Source organism: Erithacus rubecula, assembly GCF_903797595.1.
Source record: "Erithacus rubecula genome assembly, chromosome: 21".
NCBI lineage: Eukaryota > Metazoa > Chordata > Aves > Passeriformes > Muscicapidae > Erithacus > Erithacus rubecula.
In genome coordinates, this window is record NC_136673.1 from 5417512 (window position 1) to 5431635 (window position 14124).

A 14124-nucleotide genomic window follows, 5' to 3' on the forward strand; every position below is an offset into this window, starting at 1 on the left:
CGCCCTCGGTCCGCCCTCACGGCTGGGTCATGTGACAGGGAGCACGGCAAGATGGCGGCGTCCTGCGAGGTGGGTGCGCCTCGGGCTCCCGGGGGCGGGGCCGCAGCTTCCCGCTAGAACCGGCAATCACCGGCAGCGCCTCCGACACCTCCCGCGGGTGATGTCGTTTCTAGGAGCGGAGGCTGGGTTGTGGGTGTTGCGGCTTAGGGGGACAGGAGGCGGCGGCAAGCAGCATGGAAGGACAGGGAGGGGGCAGCCCGCGGGTTGAGGGGAGCCCACAGCGCTGCAGGGGCGAGGGGAGGAGCGGGAGCACGCAGGAGCTGCAGCGAGGCGAGGGCTGCCGGATGTTTGGCAGCGTCAGTGGGAAGCTTCCCTGCCCTGAGAAGCGGGATGCGGATCACGAAGCGGGCAGACAATGCTCGGGCTGGCTTGGAGCGCAGGGTGACGGGTCCCGTTCGGTGCCGGGAGAGCCGCAGTGCCCAGAACTTCGCGTTACCTGAAAGAAGATGCAGAGGAGGGGATTGCGGCAGCCGCGAGAAAACGAAATAACTCAGCAGTGAAATAGATCGCGTTGCAGAGTGTGAGGTCTAAACCTTCAGAGCTGCTGCATCACAGACCTGAGCCAGGGCGAAATCCTGCCCGGGCTGGCGGGGAAACTGTCACGGGCCATCGATACAGGAGCTGGGGTGCAATCTAAAGATTGCCAGACTGAGTAGGAGGACTCTGTCTTTGGTTGGCAGGTGACATTTCTGCTTCTTCTCAAATAAGCCTTAGGCTTCCCTCTCCCCAGTGCTCACAAACAGCAGGGAGTGGGACCCCAAAACCATTATTGCTTGGAGGTAGATGTTGCCCAGACCAGTTCTGTTTTATTGACTGTATGATTAATTGTTCTCCTGTTTAAAAATTAATTGCAATGACAAAAGATTACACTTGGCTCGGTGGAGCTGTGTAGCAACAGTGCATGTAATGAAGCTGTTTGGCAATCAGGTATTTCAGGCTATATGAATAAGGATGCCAAAAAGCAATCTATCAATAATTAAGTTTTCAGTACAGAGTCATAAATATCTAAACACTGCAGTCTAAGGAAGTTTGACAGTACAAGCTGTAATAGTTCCTCAGTAATATTGCTATTACTTTGTCAGCTTTGTAATCTGGTGTCACCATTCAACTGGCTGAAAACCCAAATGAGAACCTTAAGTAAATTTCTGACCTTCCATGAGGGACCTGGTGTAGATATTGGCAATGAGACTTGGGGAGCAGAATTTAGTAAGACTTTGCTGCTAATCAGCTTAAGGCTGGGCCAGAAAATATAAAGTAATCCCCTTGTTTCACAACTGAATCAACCGTAATATTTCCAACAGAAATAAAGAACCTGAGACCTTCAAAGACCCCAGAACAGCCACCAGTGTAATGGCAGAGGTTTCCATATGGCTGATTATCAAATTGTGTACCCACAGAGAAATCAAGGTTGCCAAAAAGCAATAAATGCTGGTGAGAATTGCACAATGTGTCAATGCCCACAATTCTTTCAGAAAGATAAGATGAGATTTAACCTATCAGAGTAAATATGCCTGTTGCTGATTATCTCAACTGCTTATCATCCAGTCCAAAAGTTAAAAGGGAAGTTTGGTTTGCAGGGCAGCTGTCAGTGGGCTGTGAGCCTTCACTGACAGAAGGTGAAGTGCAGGATTGGCTCACCTCACTGGTTTTATTTTGTTTTTTTAATCATCTGTGTGTTGACATTAGCAATTGGCACATAACTATCAGTTTAAATTGAGTTTAAGAACAAAATAGCTGTGCAAACATTTTAGCTGTCCAAATAGTTGCTTTAATCGCTTGTTTGTTTGGCTTTTTTTTTAATAGGAATTGCAGTAGCACGGAAAGGAATTCTTCCCAATGGACAACTGAGCAGAGTGGGAGTGGTGAGATCCTGCAAGCTCGAGCAGGCTGTGCTGGAAGGATGAGCAGGGCAGTGCTGGTGGAGGCGCTGCTGGTGCTGTTGGTGGTGCTGTCGGTGCACGCCGTGGTGTGGGACAGGTTCTCCTGGTGCGCCCTGGCTTTGGCCCTCCAGGCTTTCTACGTGCAGTTCAAATGGGACCGGCTGCTGCGGCTGGGGGGGGCCGTGTTCCAGTTCCGGGGGGCTGCCAACAGCGGCCTCCTGCCTGCCAGCATGGTGATGCCCCTGCTGGGGGTGGTGATGAAGGAGAGGTGCAGGGCTGCTGGCATCGTGTACTTCGAGCGCTTCGGCGTCGTCGTGGCTTCCACGGGAATGCTGCTCGCTCTCTTCCTGTCCGTCTTAGCGGTTGGCATCACCAAACCTGTGCCAACCAACACCTGCATTCTGACTGGTATTGCTGGCAGCATCATTATCTACACCATGAAACATTCCTTGACTGTCTCAGAGGTGATAGAGGTTCTGGAAGTGCTGCTCATTTTTGTCTACCTCAGTATGATCTTGCTGTACTTGTTGCCTCGATGTTTCACTCCCGGAGAAGCGCTGCTGGTTCTTGGAGGTGTAAGTTTTGTTCTCAATCAGCTCATTAAACGCTCACTGAACGTAATCGAGGGCAGAGGGGATCCCATTGACTTCTTCCTTCTGGTAGCAGTTGTCGGAGTTGTTCTTCTTGGTCTTTTTTTCACTGTGCTCTTCATTTTCATGGATTCGGGCACGTGGATCTCCTCCATGTTTTTCCACATGATGACAGCAGTGTTAGGCTTAGGGGTCATCATGCCTTGGCTGTACCGACTGATCCAGAGGAACCCTTTGTTCTGGCTGCTCCAGTTTCTGTTTCAGACACAGACAAGACTTTACCTTCTTGTATATTGGACTTTCTTGGCTGCCTCAGCATGTGGTGTGGTTTTCTACCAGAACGCCAAGAGATCATCTGAATCTAAAAAACACCAGGCCTCGACTATAACCAGGAAATATTTCCATTTCATTGTTGTAGCTACTTATGTTCCTGGACTGATTTATGACCGCCAGCTCCTCTATGTTGCTGCAGTGCTGTGTCTGGCAGTGTTTATCTTCTTGGAGTACGTTCGGTACTTCAGGATCAAACCTTTTGGACAAACCCTGAGGCATCTGCTCTCTCTCTTCATAGATGAAAGAGACAGTGGACCTCTAATCTTGACTCATATTTATCTCCTCCTTGGCATGTCCCTCCCAGTGTGGTTGTTTCCCAGATCTTGTGCTCCTAAAGGCACCTTGTCAGGGGCAGGAGCACTGGTCCCCTACTCTGGGGTGTTGGCAGTAGGGGTAGGAGACACCATTGCCTCTGTTTTTGGCAGTACAATGGGGGAAATCAAATGGCCAGGAACAAAGAAGACCTTTGAAGGGACAATGACAGCTATTTTTGCACAGATCATTGCTGTGGCTCTCATTCTGATTTTTGACAGCAGTGTGAATCTGAACTCTGGCTATGCCTGGATTCTGGTATCTGTGAGTTTGGTTTCTCTTTTGGAAGCTTACACTACTCAAATTGATAATCTGCTGTTGCCTCTCTACCTCCAGATCATGTTCATGGCATAGAAGCACTTCCAGGAACAGAGTTTTGTCCCTCCCTAGAGAAAGGTACTAGAAATGCACTGTAGTGAAAGCTCAGAGCTCATCTTTTGGTACAGCAGAGAAAATTGTTGAGAACAGAAATGAAAAAGACTTATTTGAAGTAAAGGTTTTGATTTGGTCTTGTTTTTACCCCATCAAAAATAGCCAGATACATGTTCTAACAGCAACAAATATGACTGATAAAACAGCACTTGTGTTTAATAAACCAATTTAAGTTTCTTCTGGGTACCCAAGGGAAGCAGAAGAAGAAGAGGTAAGTCAATTAGAGAGGAAAAAATAAACAATCAAGTGTCTCAGATGTTGCTACCTCTGTATTGTACTTTGTTTTCTGTACCAAGTCCTGTGTCTTGTGTTTGATGTGTCAACTCTGATTTCTGTATTAGCATGATGTAAAAGCATGTTTGATAATGAGGGTGGGCACAGGAACCAGGTACAAGTGTCCAGCTATGTCCAGTCCTCATCAGCAAGAGCCAACACCACACCACAATGCACAAACACAACTCCAAAATCAATAGCTGCCACAGCTGAGTTATCCAGGGTGGGGTGTGAAGGTTTGGGAATGTCAGACACTGCTCATTTCTGACCATACTAATAAGAACAGTGAATATTTAGCCCTGAAGTTTGCTTCAGCAAGAAAAATGTTTTATCTTTCTCAATATTTAATCTCTAAATTAATTTGGAGTGAATATGTGGGGAAAATTAAGCAAAGTCACAGCTAAAACTAATTACACGTTAATAATGAAAAAATCTGTTGAAGTCAATAAAATTTTCTACTATTAACGCTTTCCTACTTTTCACATTTTTTCATCCAGATGTTTTATCAAATAATCTATAAAAATGCTTTTATCAACAAATTGACTAATGCTACTGAGTTCCATCCATTTAATTAAAATTACAGCTACCATTTTGTGGCCAAAAAAACCCACTTCATTTCTATATATGAAACACTTCTCTGTTACAGTCTCACTGGTTTGCCCAGTGTCCATTAGAATAAAACACAAATGTCCTTCCTGTCTCCAGGGATGTGCCCAAGCAGGAGACTGTTATTCCAAGATTCTAGTTTGCATCATGAAGTTCACTTCTGACCCTTTTTTAACTCACTCTTGGGAACAGGTTGGGGGAAGTCCAAGGTACCTTACACAACACTGTCCTGCAGGCCTGTAGCTCTGAGACCATGCCTTGGGAGGGAGCATTACACCAGGGGTGGAATGAAACCAGTCCCTGGGTCAGCAGAATTGGCTCCAGAATCCATTATTGCATGCCCATGAAACAAGCCTGGACTGGAAGAGCTGAGCAGCAGCATTGCCCAATTCATTCCCCTGCCTGGAAGGCTCCTGGGATTTGGTGCTGCTTTTCCTGAGGATGCCAGAGCTGGTTACTAACACAGTAAATTGTCAGACACTCTCTGTTGGAAACCAAACTCAGCAACTGCTGTTCCCTTCACATTTAACAGGAAATCTTCCCAAAAAATCCAGCTTTTTCTAAATTTATGTACCTGCAGTAGGTGGTTTTGCACACTGCAGGTAGTGGTGCAAGTCGGGACAAATTATCCCTCCTCAGCAGAATTCTCAATTATTACCTCCTCTCATGGAAAGACACAGACAAAATTTGAGTTGCTTCTGTCATAAGCCACAGCTTTCACCACTGATGTGATATATTGCACCAGAGAAATCTGCTTTCCTTCCACCCTGCTTCCAACTTTCAAACAAACTGGAGCAAAGGTAGTTTTTGAATGCAGAACTTGGCATACAATGTTCCTGCTGTTGCCATGATCCAGCTCTCCAACTTACTTTTGAAAGGGACAAGTCAAAAAAGATTTGGGTCCACTCTGCCATGGCCCTCAGCAGCCTTGGGGTTACTCTGACATAATTCCTGCATTGGTGACACTGGGCTCCTATCTTGGGGTTGCCACTGCACCAGTGCTGGTGAAATCACACCTACACAGCTTCTGTTCTGTTCAGGGTACAGACTGCAGCTTGCACTTGCAAACATTCCTTGCTATAAGGTTTGGGAATTTTTTGGGAACAATTTCTTGTGCATATTGAGAGTTCCAGCTGCTCACCAGACAATTCAGCACTTTCCCCATCTGTTGACAGAAGGTCACACTTGTGTCTTCCTCAAAGAAAAGATGATGGAGATGAAAAGGAGAATTTCTATCTTTTTATTTAAGTGTAAAGAGTTTGATTGAGGTTCTTTGTTTCCATCATTTCAACGTGAATCTTTAAAAACTGTTATTTTTAATCACATCCAGAGATAAAACACTCAACTACTGTCTGCCATGAGCATTTAGAAGACTGACTATAAAAAGCAGACCTCCTGCTTCATTTTACCCACAATAAGATTGTTTTAAATCACTGTTATTCCAACAATAAGACAGAAACCTAGGAGTGAAAAACTTCTCCCCACGATATGTTCACCTGCGTTGCTGGAGTCAAACAGCCAAGAAATACACTTAAGCTCTTAAACACAAGAAAACACAGAGTATCTGCAAGCAGAATGATTTGGTAAGTGGTCCCAGTCAAGGTGCAATGGTCTTCACTGGTTTGTTTTCAAGACTGAAGGTGTTTCCTTACCCAAAGGACTGGGTCTCTACTCTTATACTGGCAGGGCTCCTGCTGCAGAAGCTTCTGTCACCTGCAGGTTCTGGGCTGTGAAAGTGGTCCTGGTTTGAGGAGGAGGATAAATGAACATTGAGAGCTGATCTAGTGAAGGTTGTTTTTAGAGACCATGAATGAACAATCAGAAAGGAATACTGGTCAGCTATTGACTCCACTGGCCAATCACTAACTTCAAGTGTAGAGTGATGGAAAAGGCAGTTCAGGAGTTGGCTGGAGCCTAGGGAGTAAAGAAGAGATAAATGCAAAACTTCAGAGGCTACTCCACTGCAGCTGTGAAATCAACACCAACTGAGGCACTACCAACAAACTGTACAGTCAACACCCCCAACAGCTCTCATAACTATTGCATTGGAAAGGCTTCAATCTCCTCAGCCACTGGTGAGGATCACAACCTCACCAGTTCTCTTTGCTCCAGGTGGTGCCTTTGGCCTCCATCACGTGGAAGGTGAACGCGTGGCGAGAAGACTCTGAGCTGTTGAGTTCACTCTTGTGGACAACCTCACCATGGATGAGGATGAGTCCACCTGTGGGAAAGAATCACCTGGACTGCTGTTTGCCAAAAGATGAGCTCCAGTGGAAGGGAAGGTGCAGGGTTAGAATGCTATTTTAGCTCCCTTGTGTTTTCTTGAGCTGTGAAGTGCCACGCCCAGGGCTGTTTGTACCTTTACTTATAGGCAGAGGGATGAACTGCTTGTCATCATAGGCTGGCTCTGAGCCCACAAACTCCACACATGTTGAGGCACCTGAAGCTGCACGGACCATCCTCCGGGTTATTCCATCTGCAAATCCACAGAACAAGCCAACACACAAAAATTCAACACCTGGCTACATTCTGCACAGCAAAGGGACTGAATTAGTGATTTCTCTTGGCAATCATAGGAACTTTATTATTACTATAGTCACACTTTCCTTAATAATTTGGGTGGGGTTTTTTTCATTAAGTAGAGATTCAGGATTTTCCAGCTGTGGGAGAAACAGCTAAAACAGCTGCTTTTTGATTGCCTTTTTGGCTCCTTCTGTGCATTGCAACAGATTCTTAGGAACATAAATAATCACACACTTATGCAAAGGCAACCTTTGGTCCATTTGTGCTTTCTATAGGGGCATAAACCATGATATGAATACAGCTGGCTCCAGGATTTGAGGAATGACTGGCTTAAAACTTGAAGAGCACTATGATTACACTCACTGAGAGAATCTTTAGGTGAGCAGAAGTTTAAAGCTGCCCTGTGTGTGCTCTAGAGGTGGGGAAAAGCAGAACTGTGCTGGTGACCAGCAGTGGTCACACACAGGCTCTTACTGGTGTGAGAGCCAGGGATGAACCACAAACAGCCATTCTCCTGTGTGGCATCTTCCAGGGCAATCCAGAAGCCCAGGATCCTGCCCAGAGGCTCTGTGTGCAGGAAGGTGGCATCCTGGTGTGGTGTCACTGCAAGAGGAGACTGTCATTGGGATCTTCAATGGTTCCTCTAGAAGGACTTCAAGGTTGCATCTCCCTGAGTCAGAGCCCTCCCCTGCCCACCCACCCATCACACACATTAAATCTTATATAAAAATACCACCTTTTAGCCTGCTGCTAAAATGTAAAATGTAAGAACAGCTCTTTGTTCAAGCTGCATAGCATTAAAACTTCTCTGAAAAAAAATGTGGACTCCAAAGATTATTTTAAGAAAGTTTGGACCGCCAAGCTCACAGGTTTAAGTCTGATTCTGAGCCTTTTCTCTGGTAATATTCCTTTCCCAAAGGAGCATTATCTGCAGTGTGATATAGAGACAACACAAATCTCACCTTCACCACCAATGCCAGGTTGCTGCAAAGAAAAAAACAGTGATGTGTGAAGAGTTTCACAGCTTCTCACTTAACAGGGTCTTATTTCTTAAGTGACAAGACAACTTGAATCACTGTACCTTGAAGATATACATGCTCTGCACAACTACTGGTCTTTCAAGGCCTAATTTTCTTCCCAGTTCCTGCAAGAAAATTTTCCAAGATTTATGTTTTTTGCACACTATTTAGCATTATTGCTTGAAGATATTTAAATTTACTTTTATTGACAAAATAACTCCCCCTGGGATGTAGAAAACTAAAAATTAACTACTCTGCAATTTATTTTTTTTCCCCAAGACCATTCTAGGAAGCAATAAAAGCTCACCTGCACCTTGGGGGAGTGGGTGATTTGCTTGAAGACAGGATCATAAGCATGTAGAGCTAAGGGGAAAGAAAAGGCTCAGATAGAAGATTTCAAGAAGAGAAAGGAATGTGGCAGCTCTCAGTGATGAGCTGCAGACACCACAGCCAAGCAGGATAAATTGCAGCCAGAAACTTTCATCCCTCCCAAGATAAATAAATGTGACTTATCACACCTAAGGTGATAGGACACTTCCAGGTTGCACAATCATCATGAAAGAACTTAAATATAATCACTCCCTATGATTATATTGCATACACATAAAAGCCAGTGTACAACAGAGTGAACAAAATGGAATATTATGTGATTCAAAATTATATTGCACAAGTGGCAATCATTGCACATGACCCTGAGACATATGGGTGAATTTATGCTTTAAAAACACACCTCTTAAGACTTACAGGAAAAGTGAAATACTGCAAAAAGGAGCTAGAGTTCATCTTTAGTGTCCTTCAGAGAGCCCCAGCCAGCAGCTCAGAGTGTTTGTGTAGACTCTTGCTGCAACCCAGCTCTGACAAATCCACAAAGCAAAGATTCAGAGTTGTGACTCCAGCTCATCCTGACCAGATTTACCATGAGGACACATGCCCAAGTCCAGCAGGAGCTGCTCTCAAGCAAGGGATGAGACTTGACCAAAATGAGTAATTACCAAAAATAAGACTAGGAAAGGCTTTTGAATTGCTAAGTAGCTGGGTCAGCAGGAATCTACAGTTGTTTTCACTTCCCCTGAGAAAAAGCTGAAGTAAGACAGAATTGCAGCAGGCCTGGAAAGGGGAGAGTGTTGTTCTGAAAAAACCAAACAAGAACTCTTAGTACTGAATTCTCAACTGTAGTGGAGTTTAGTCTGAACAAAGTTCATGTTTGCAGGCACAGAGAATCCTGCTCTCATTTTTCATGTATTGTTTGAAAACAAAAAGGGTGAAAATGCAAGTCCAGAAACTGGAAGAGAAGTAATGAAAAGGTGTTGGTGACACTACAGGAGAGAGGGCTGCTTCAATATAAGCAACCCAGCAGGGCACAGCACACAGGAGAGAGTTTGGTCTGTACTGGATGTCACCAGTCTCAGGTGATATATTTTTAGAGCAAATCTCTTACATAAAAGAACCAAGGGCTGAAGTCCAAACTTTTGCATGTCAGTGACTCTGAGCTATTCATTGGTGAAAAACCTGAGAAAGGGTTTTTGGAAAGGATTGGAACAGAAGATACATTCCTCTGAGAGCAGAGAGTGAGGATGGAATGGATGGAATGAATGAGCATGGATGGAATTGCAGAGACAGTTATGTGTGGAGAAATCCTCATGTCTGAAAACCACATCTCTTTTGTCCACCTCTCTCCAAACCCCATCCTTTAAACATACCATGGCCAACCTTGCTGACAGACTTCTCCTTTGGAATTAGAAAGTTACCTACAAAACAAAACCATAATTGAACATTGTTTGAAAAGCAGAAACCATTCCTTGATCTGGAAACTGGCCCCTGATCCCTCACTCAGCCTTTTCCCATCCCTTCTGTGTGGCTAACTCAGGCCAGGCCTTACCTTTCTCATCCAAAACACCTTTCTCAAAGAAGAATCTAATCTTGTCTCCACTGGTTAGGAAATAATCCGAGCTACCCTGCCAGGGATAAGAGCCCAATAAAGATAGCATCCTTGTAAAAACATAAATGAGCCTTCAATCAAAGCATTAACACTCACCTGCATCTTTTTCCCACCAAGCCGCAGCATAAACAAAACACAGTGGAAAATCACTCATAAAAAGGCTTTCCACAACACTACATATCTTAGATCAGTGATTTACAAGAACCTCTCACATAGAGGTTATCCTTGCTTTCCTTTTGCTGGCTGCCTGGAAAATAACCAGTTTTCTGTCTGCTGAACAGCTACAAAGTGATCTGGGAGAGCTGCTTGTGGATACTGAGGGTTGAAAGCGCGGCAGAGCCACACTCGATAAGGACTCTTGATAACACCCCAGCAAACATTTGCAGAAAGCTGGAGAGCAAATTCCTCTGTTATGTTCAGTTAGAAGAAGGAAGAGTCTCCCAGGGTGAACCCTGATCAGCAATTTGCCTTTTCCCGTCTCGGTACCTGCGCCCGGAGCTGCTCCTCCTCCCTGGTGGAGAAGGCGGTGCGGCAGTGCGGCGGCACCTCCATCTCCGCCACGATCCTCCGCATCTGGCTCCTCATGCTGTCACACTCCTCTGCGCTGAAAAACCGCTCCAGGACAAGGAAGCCATCCTCGTGGAACTGGAAGAGATGTGGCGACTGCTCTTCCCCAGAGTGCTCGGGGGAAGCAGCACAAAGCAAGAGAAAACAGGGTGAAAAGCGTCCCAGCTCCAGCTCTGCAGCCAGGCAGCATGTTCTTAATTTTTAATTTCATGAGGGGCTTCTGTTGCAAAAGATTAATTAAGAGCTGAAATGCCAAATAGTTAAGAACAATCTATTTCAATCCCTCAGTCTACACAAAACAAAGATCTCATCACTAGAGCCGTTTGTGGTTCAAGGATATCTTATCTAACACCTATAACCAGCAGCTATTAATCAAGCTACCAAGCCCACTAACATAAACAGGGCAGCCATACCTGTGTGCCAAACCAGAATGAGATTCCTTTACGAGCTGGAAAGATTTGTTCTCTCTAAGGAAAAAATCCCCGGGTGATTTCTCACAGTTCACTACACAATCCTTTACAAAATGAACTCTGTTGGCAGCGAACTCAGTTTCTTTATATAGAATACCCTGGAGATTATCCTTTGCCAGGAAGATTTGGAGTTCAGGGATGAGAGCTGAGCAGCACAGACAGCAGGGCCAAAGGAGAAATCCCTCCAAGAGCTCTGTGGGACAAGCTACCCTGGGAAGAGTTTGTAGCCACGACACTCACACACTAAAATTCACACAACACAGGAAGCTGAGGAGAATATAAAATATTTGCAAAGCAGATCTTCGGTGGAGCTGCTGCCAGGTTAGGTGCAGTGAGTGTATCTCACTCACAGCAGCAGCTGCCTGCACTCTGGACACGCTCCCTCCCCGCAGAGCAGCTCTTACCTTCTGGATCTGGCGCTGGGTCACAGGTGCCATCGGGAGCAGCTCCCAGAGCCCACCAGCAGCAGCACGATGTGACCGGGCTGTGCAGGGCACTCCCCGCCTCTCCACGTCATCCCTGTCCCAGCCTGTGATAAAAGCAGCCCTGGGCAGTTGGACTCTTGCACAGCTCCAGAGATTTTTGTCCCCACCACCAGTTTTTTGTTCCTGGCAGGGACATTCAGGATTGAGCAGTATTGCTTTGGCTCTTGGTGGTAACAAAGCACACGAAATTTTTATATTCAACTGCAATTACAGACTTGATGAACATTTGAGCTCCAAGGAAGAATCACTTTTAATTAATAACACAGATTTAAAATTAGGGCAGTTAAACTGGTAATTGCAGGGGTAAGTATGATAAGGGGGAGTTAAAATAGGATTCAAGTGTGAAGAAAAGATCAAGATGTCTTGAGCAAATTTAAAGTACTGATTCAGGGTCTTAGAGAGCCCTTTTTGCTTAGTCAGTGTGTCCTGCCAGCATTTGAGCATATCCCCTGAAAGAGCTCCCCAGCCCAGGAGACAACAAACAGACTAAAGGTAAAAGAGCTTTCACTGAGGGATTAGTAAAACCCACAGAGAATACTTCTGCTATTTCATTCACAGCTGCTTTATGGTAATTTACACCTTCACTTGCTCTGTTCACCCCCCTGCAGGTCCAGAAGTCCATGTAATATTTACAAATAAGTAAAGCCAAATCCACCCAAAGTTTAAACCAGAGAGCAAAAATGCAGAAAGTTGGTCCAAAAGGCAGAGAGGAACAGCTGCCAGCCCAGCGGTGGCGCTCCCAGCCAATACATCCCTCCCATCGGGAATCCCTGGGGAAAGTTTTCCTCTCTAAAAGAAAATGTGTTTGGCTCCTACAGGAAACACTGAAAACACCCCTGCAGCAGAACTGCACAAAAATAACACCATGGGGGTGGGTTCTTGCATCACTCACCCAGCCAAAGGAAAACCCAGCAAAAGGAAGAAATGCAAAATGCTCACAGAACAGTGTTTACATCCTAGCAACTCAGAATCCATTCAAAGAGGTTGTTTTAAAAAATTAAGTTTTCTATTCTGTAAGGGAATTGTGGATAAAATCCCCCCACACCTTACTAAAACTCTTTTTTTTTAATAAAGAGGAAATTAGAGGTTTAATTTTTTTTTCAGATTTTTCCCTGTGCATAAGAAGATATAAATTCAATAGTTTAAAAAGCTAAATTCTGCCAGAAACTTTAATCACTGGGCTACAAACCTGGAGGGGGAGGAAAGAAAATCGGTTTCAAATGCTGTAAAGCTCAGACAAGCATTCAAGTAGTTCCTCCTTCCTCTTACCAACTGATGGAGTGGAAAAGTTTTTAAGGAAGATGTGTGACCAGTGGGGGAAAAATCCAGCTGTAGGCTGTTGCCTGTAAGTTGATTGTGTGACCCACCTCACCCCTCCCTGGGAGGCAGCAGCCCTGGAGAAACACTCCTGGAAAACACTCCTGGAAAACACTCCCGTGCCACTCCTCAGTCCCTCTGTGTCACTGGCGTGTCACGTCCTTCTCATGCCCACACACGGTGGTTTTTTCCAGCAATTTGTGATGTCACTGTCTCCACTCCCCACCTTACACACACACAATGACTCCAGAGGCTGTTTTGGTTCATGCCACAGCAGTAAACCACAGTTTTCCTGTTCCATGGAATGTTTTGAACAATACAAACAGCAGATCACAGCAAACAGTGCAGCAGTTACCAGGAGATAAAATCCATCCTGGTTCCAGGAGCTTTCCATGCTGTCCTTCAGAGTCCTCCTGTTCTTGGCCACTCCAGCCATGCCCATATTTTGAGGCTCAGAAAGATCTTTCCAGCAAGAGAAAAAACACTTTGGCCACACAATGCCCAAAAAAAGTCAAAGAGGATGCCACTGCTGTAAAGCCATCTGTCCCTTTAAGTTTACACAGAAAGGTTGACAGCACTTTAGACAAAACTGGGAAATTACTCATTTTCCTTCCCTTCCTCCCCCTCCAAGAGCTCTTTTTGCAGACTAAGTATTTTCTCCTGCCAGCTCTGCAAGAAAACTTCTGTCAAACTCCATTGGAGGCTGCCAAACCCCATCCCATGGCTGTAGGAAAGGTGCAGATCAAGTGTTTTAAATTAAATGGCACAATTAACTCAATAAGGGTTCCTATTTAATCCATTTGGAGCCAAGACAGCTCAAGCAGCTCAACACTCACACCAAAACTGCTGCTGTGGAGTTGCCAGGGTTATTAGAGAGGGAAAATTTCCACTGGAACACCTCACTTCTCCTGAAGTCTTTGATATGACCAGCAACAGGTGACAGAATGTTTAATAAGAAACAAGGAGCAAAGAACTGTGATTTCCTCAGCTCCTCAAACACCAGGTAAACTCTCCAAAATGTAAACCAGCCAAAAGGAGCTGAGGTCCAGGTGAGCCTTAGATGACAAGGGACATTTTGTTCTCTCCTTTTTTGGTTCAGTCCTGCATTTCATTAAACTCATCAATAAGCAGCATTACAAAATCCCACTCAGCTGTTTCAAAGCCTGCTTACATTCTCTGTCTGAAGTGGGGCCAGTGTCACTGTGGACAAAGGAAGTGAGGGAGGGCAAAACCACGAGAGAAGCACCTTTCTACATGATAAAACAGCTGCACAGAAACTCCAATTTCCTTTGCAAGTCACAGGCTGATTCTCCATAAC

General features: G+C 45.1%; 2 protein-coding genes across 6 annotated transcripts in view; one reads left to right on the forward strand and one right to left on the reverse strand.

Annotated features, from left to right (window-relative positions):
* Window positions 1-27: 27 nt before the first annotated feature.
* The window catches only part of DOLK (dolichol kinase), a 113388-nt gene continuing 99291 nt past the window's right edge, over window positions 28-14124 (forward strand). Inside the window, exons 1-3 of one of the 4 annotated variants that reach the window (XM_079324001.1) lie at window positions 32-69; window positions 1362-1491; window positions 1864-4786. In XM_079324001.1, coding sequence (XP_079180127.1) covers window positions 1961-3529 — 1569 coding nt within the window. In that variant the 5' untranslated portion in view covers window positions 32-69; window positions 1362-1491; window positions 1864-1960 and the 3' untranslated portion in view covers window positions 3530-4786. Of the gene's footprint in view, window positions 70-659; window positions 1508-1863; window positions 4787-14124 lie in introns of those variants that run through there. The other 3 variants (XM_079324003.1, XR_013776568.1, XM_079324002.1) reach the window with 3 other exon arrangements.
* Window positions 5711-11506, reverse strand: PHYHD1 (phytanoyl-CoA dioxygenase domain containing 1). 2 transcript variants are annotated; one of them, XM_079324011.1, is made up of 11 exons: window positions 11409-11506; window positions 10454-10612; window positions 9908-9983; window positions 9729-9776; window positions 8336-8391; window positions 8091-8153; window positions 7972-7993; window positions 7484-7612; window positions 6846-6962; window positions 6581-6707; window positions 5711-6400 (listed from the first exon to the last, which is right to left on the reverse strand). In XM_079324011.1, exons 1-11 carry the CDS (start codon window positions 11439-11441, stop codon window positions 6355-6357), a joined length of 876 nt encoding a protein of 291 aa, XP_079180137.1. In that variant the 5' UTR covers window positions 11442-11506; the 3' UTR covers window positions 5711-6354. The 2 variants fall into 2 exon arrangements, with proteins under 2 accessions (XP_079180137.1, XP_079180138.1); XM_079324012.1 differs by lacking the exon at window positions 9729-9776.

Coding starts and splice junctions, on each gene's coding strand:
- PHYHD1 (XM_079324011.1), bottom strand. CDS start 11,441: ATGGCACCTGTGACCCAGCGCCAGATCCAGAAG. Junction 10,613..11,408: donor CCCAGCGCCAGATCCAGAAG/GTAAGAGCTGCT, acceptor CATCTCTTCCAG/TTCCACGAGGATGGCTTCCT. Junction 6,963..7,483: donor CATCCCTGGCTCTCACACCA/GTAAGAGCCTGT, acceptor GTGGATTTGCAG/ATGGAATAACCCGGAGGATG.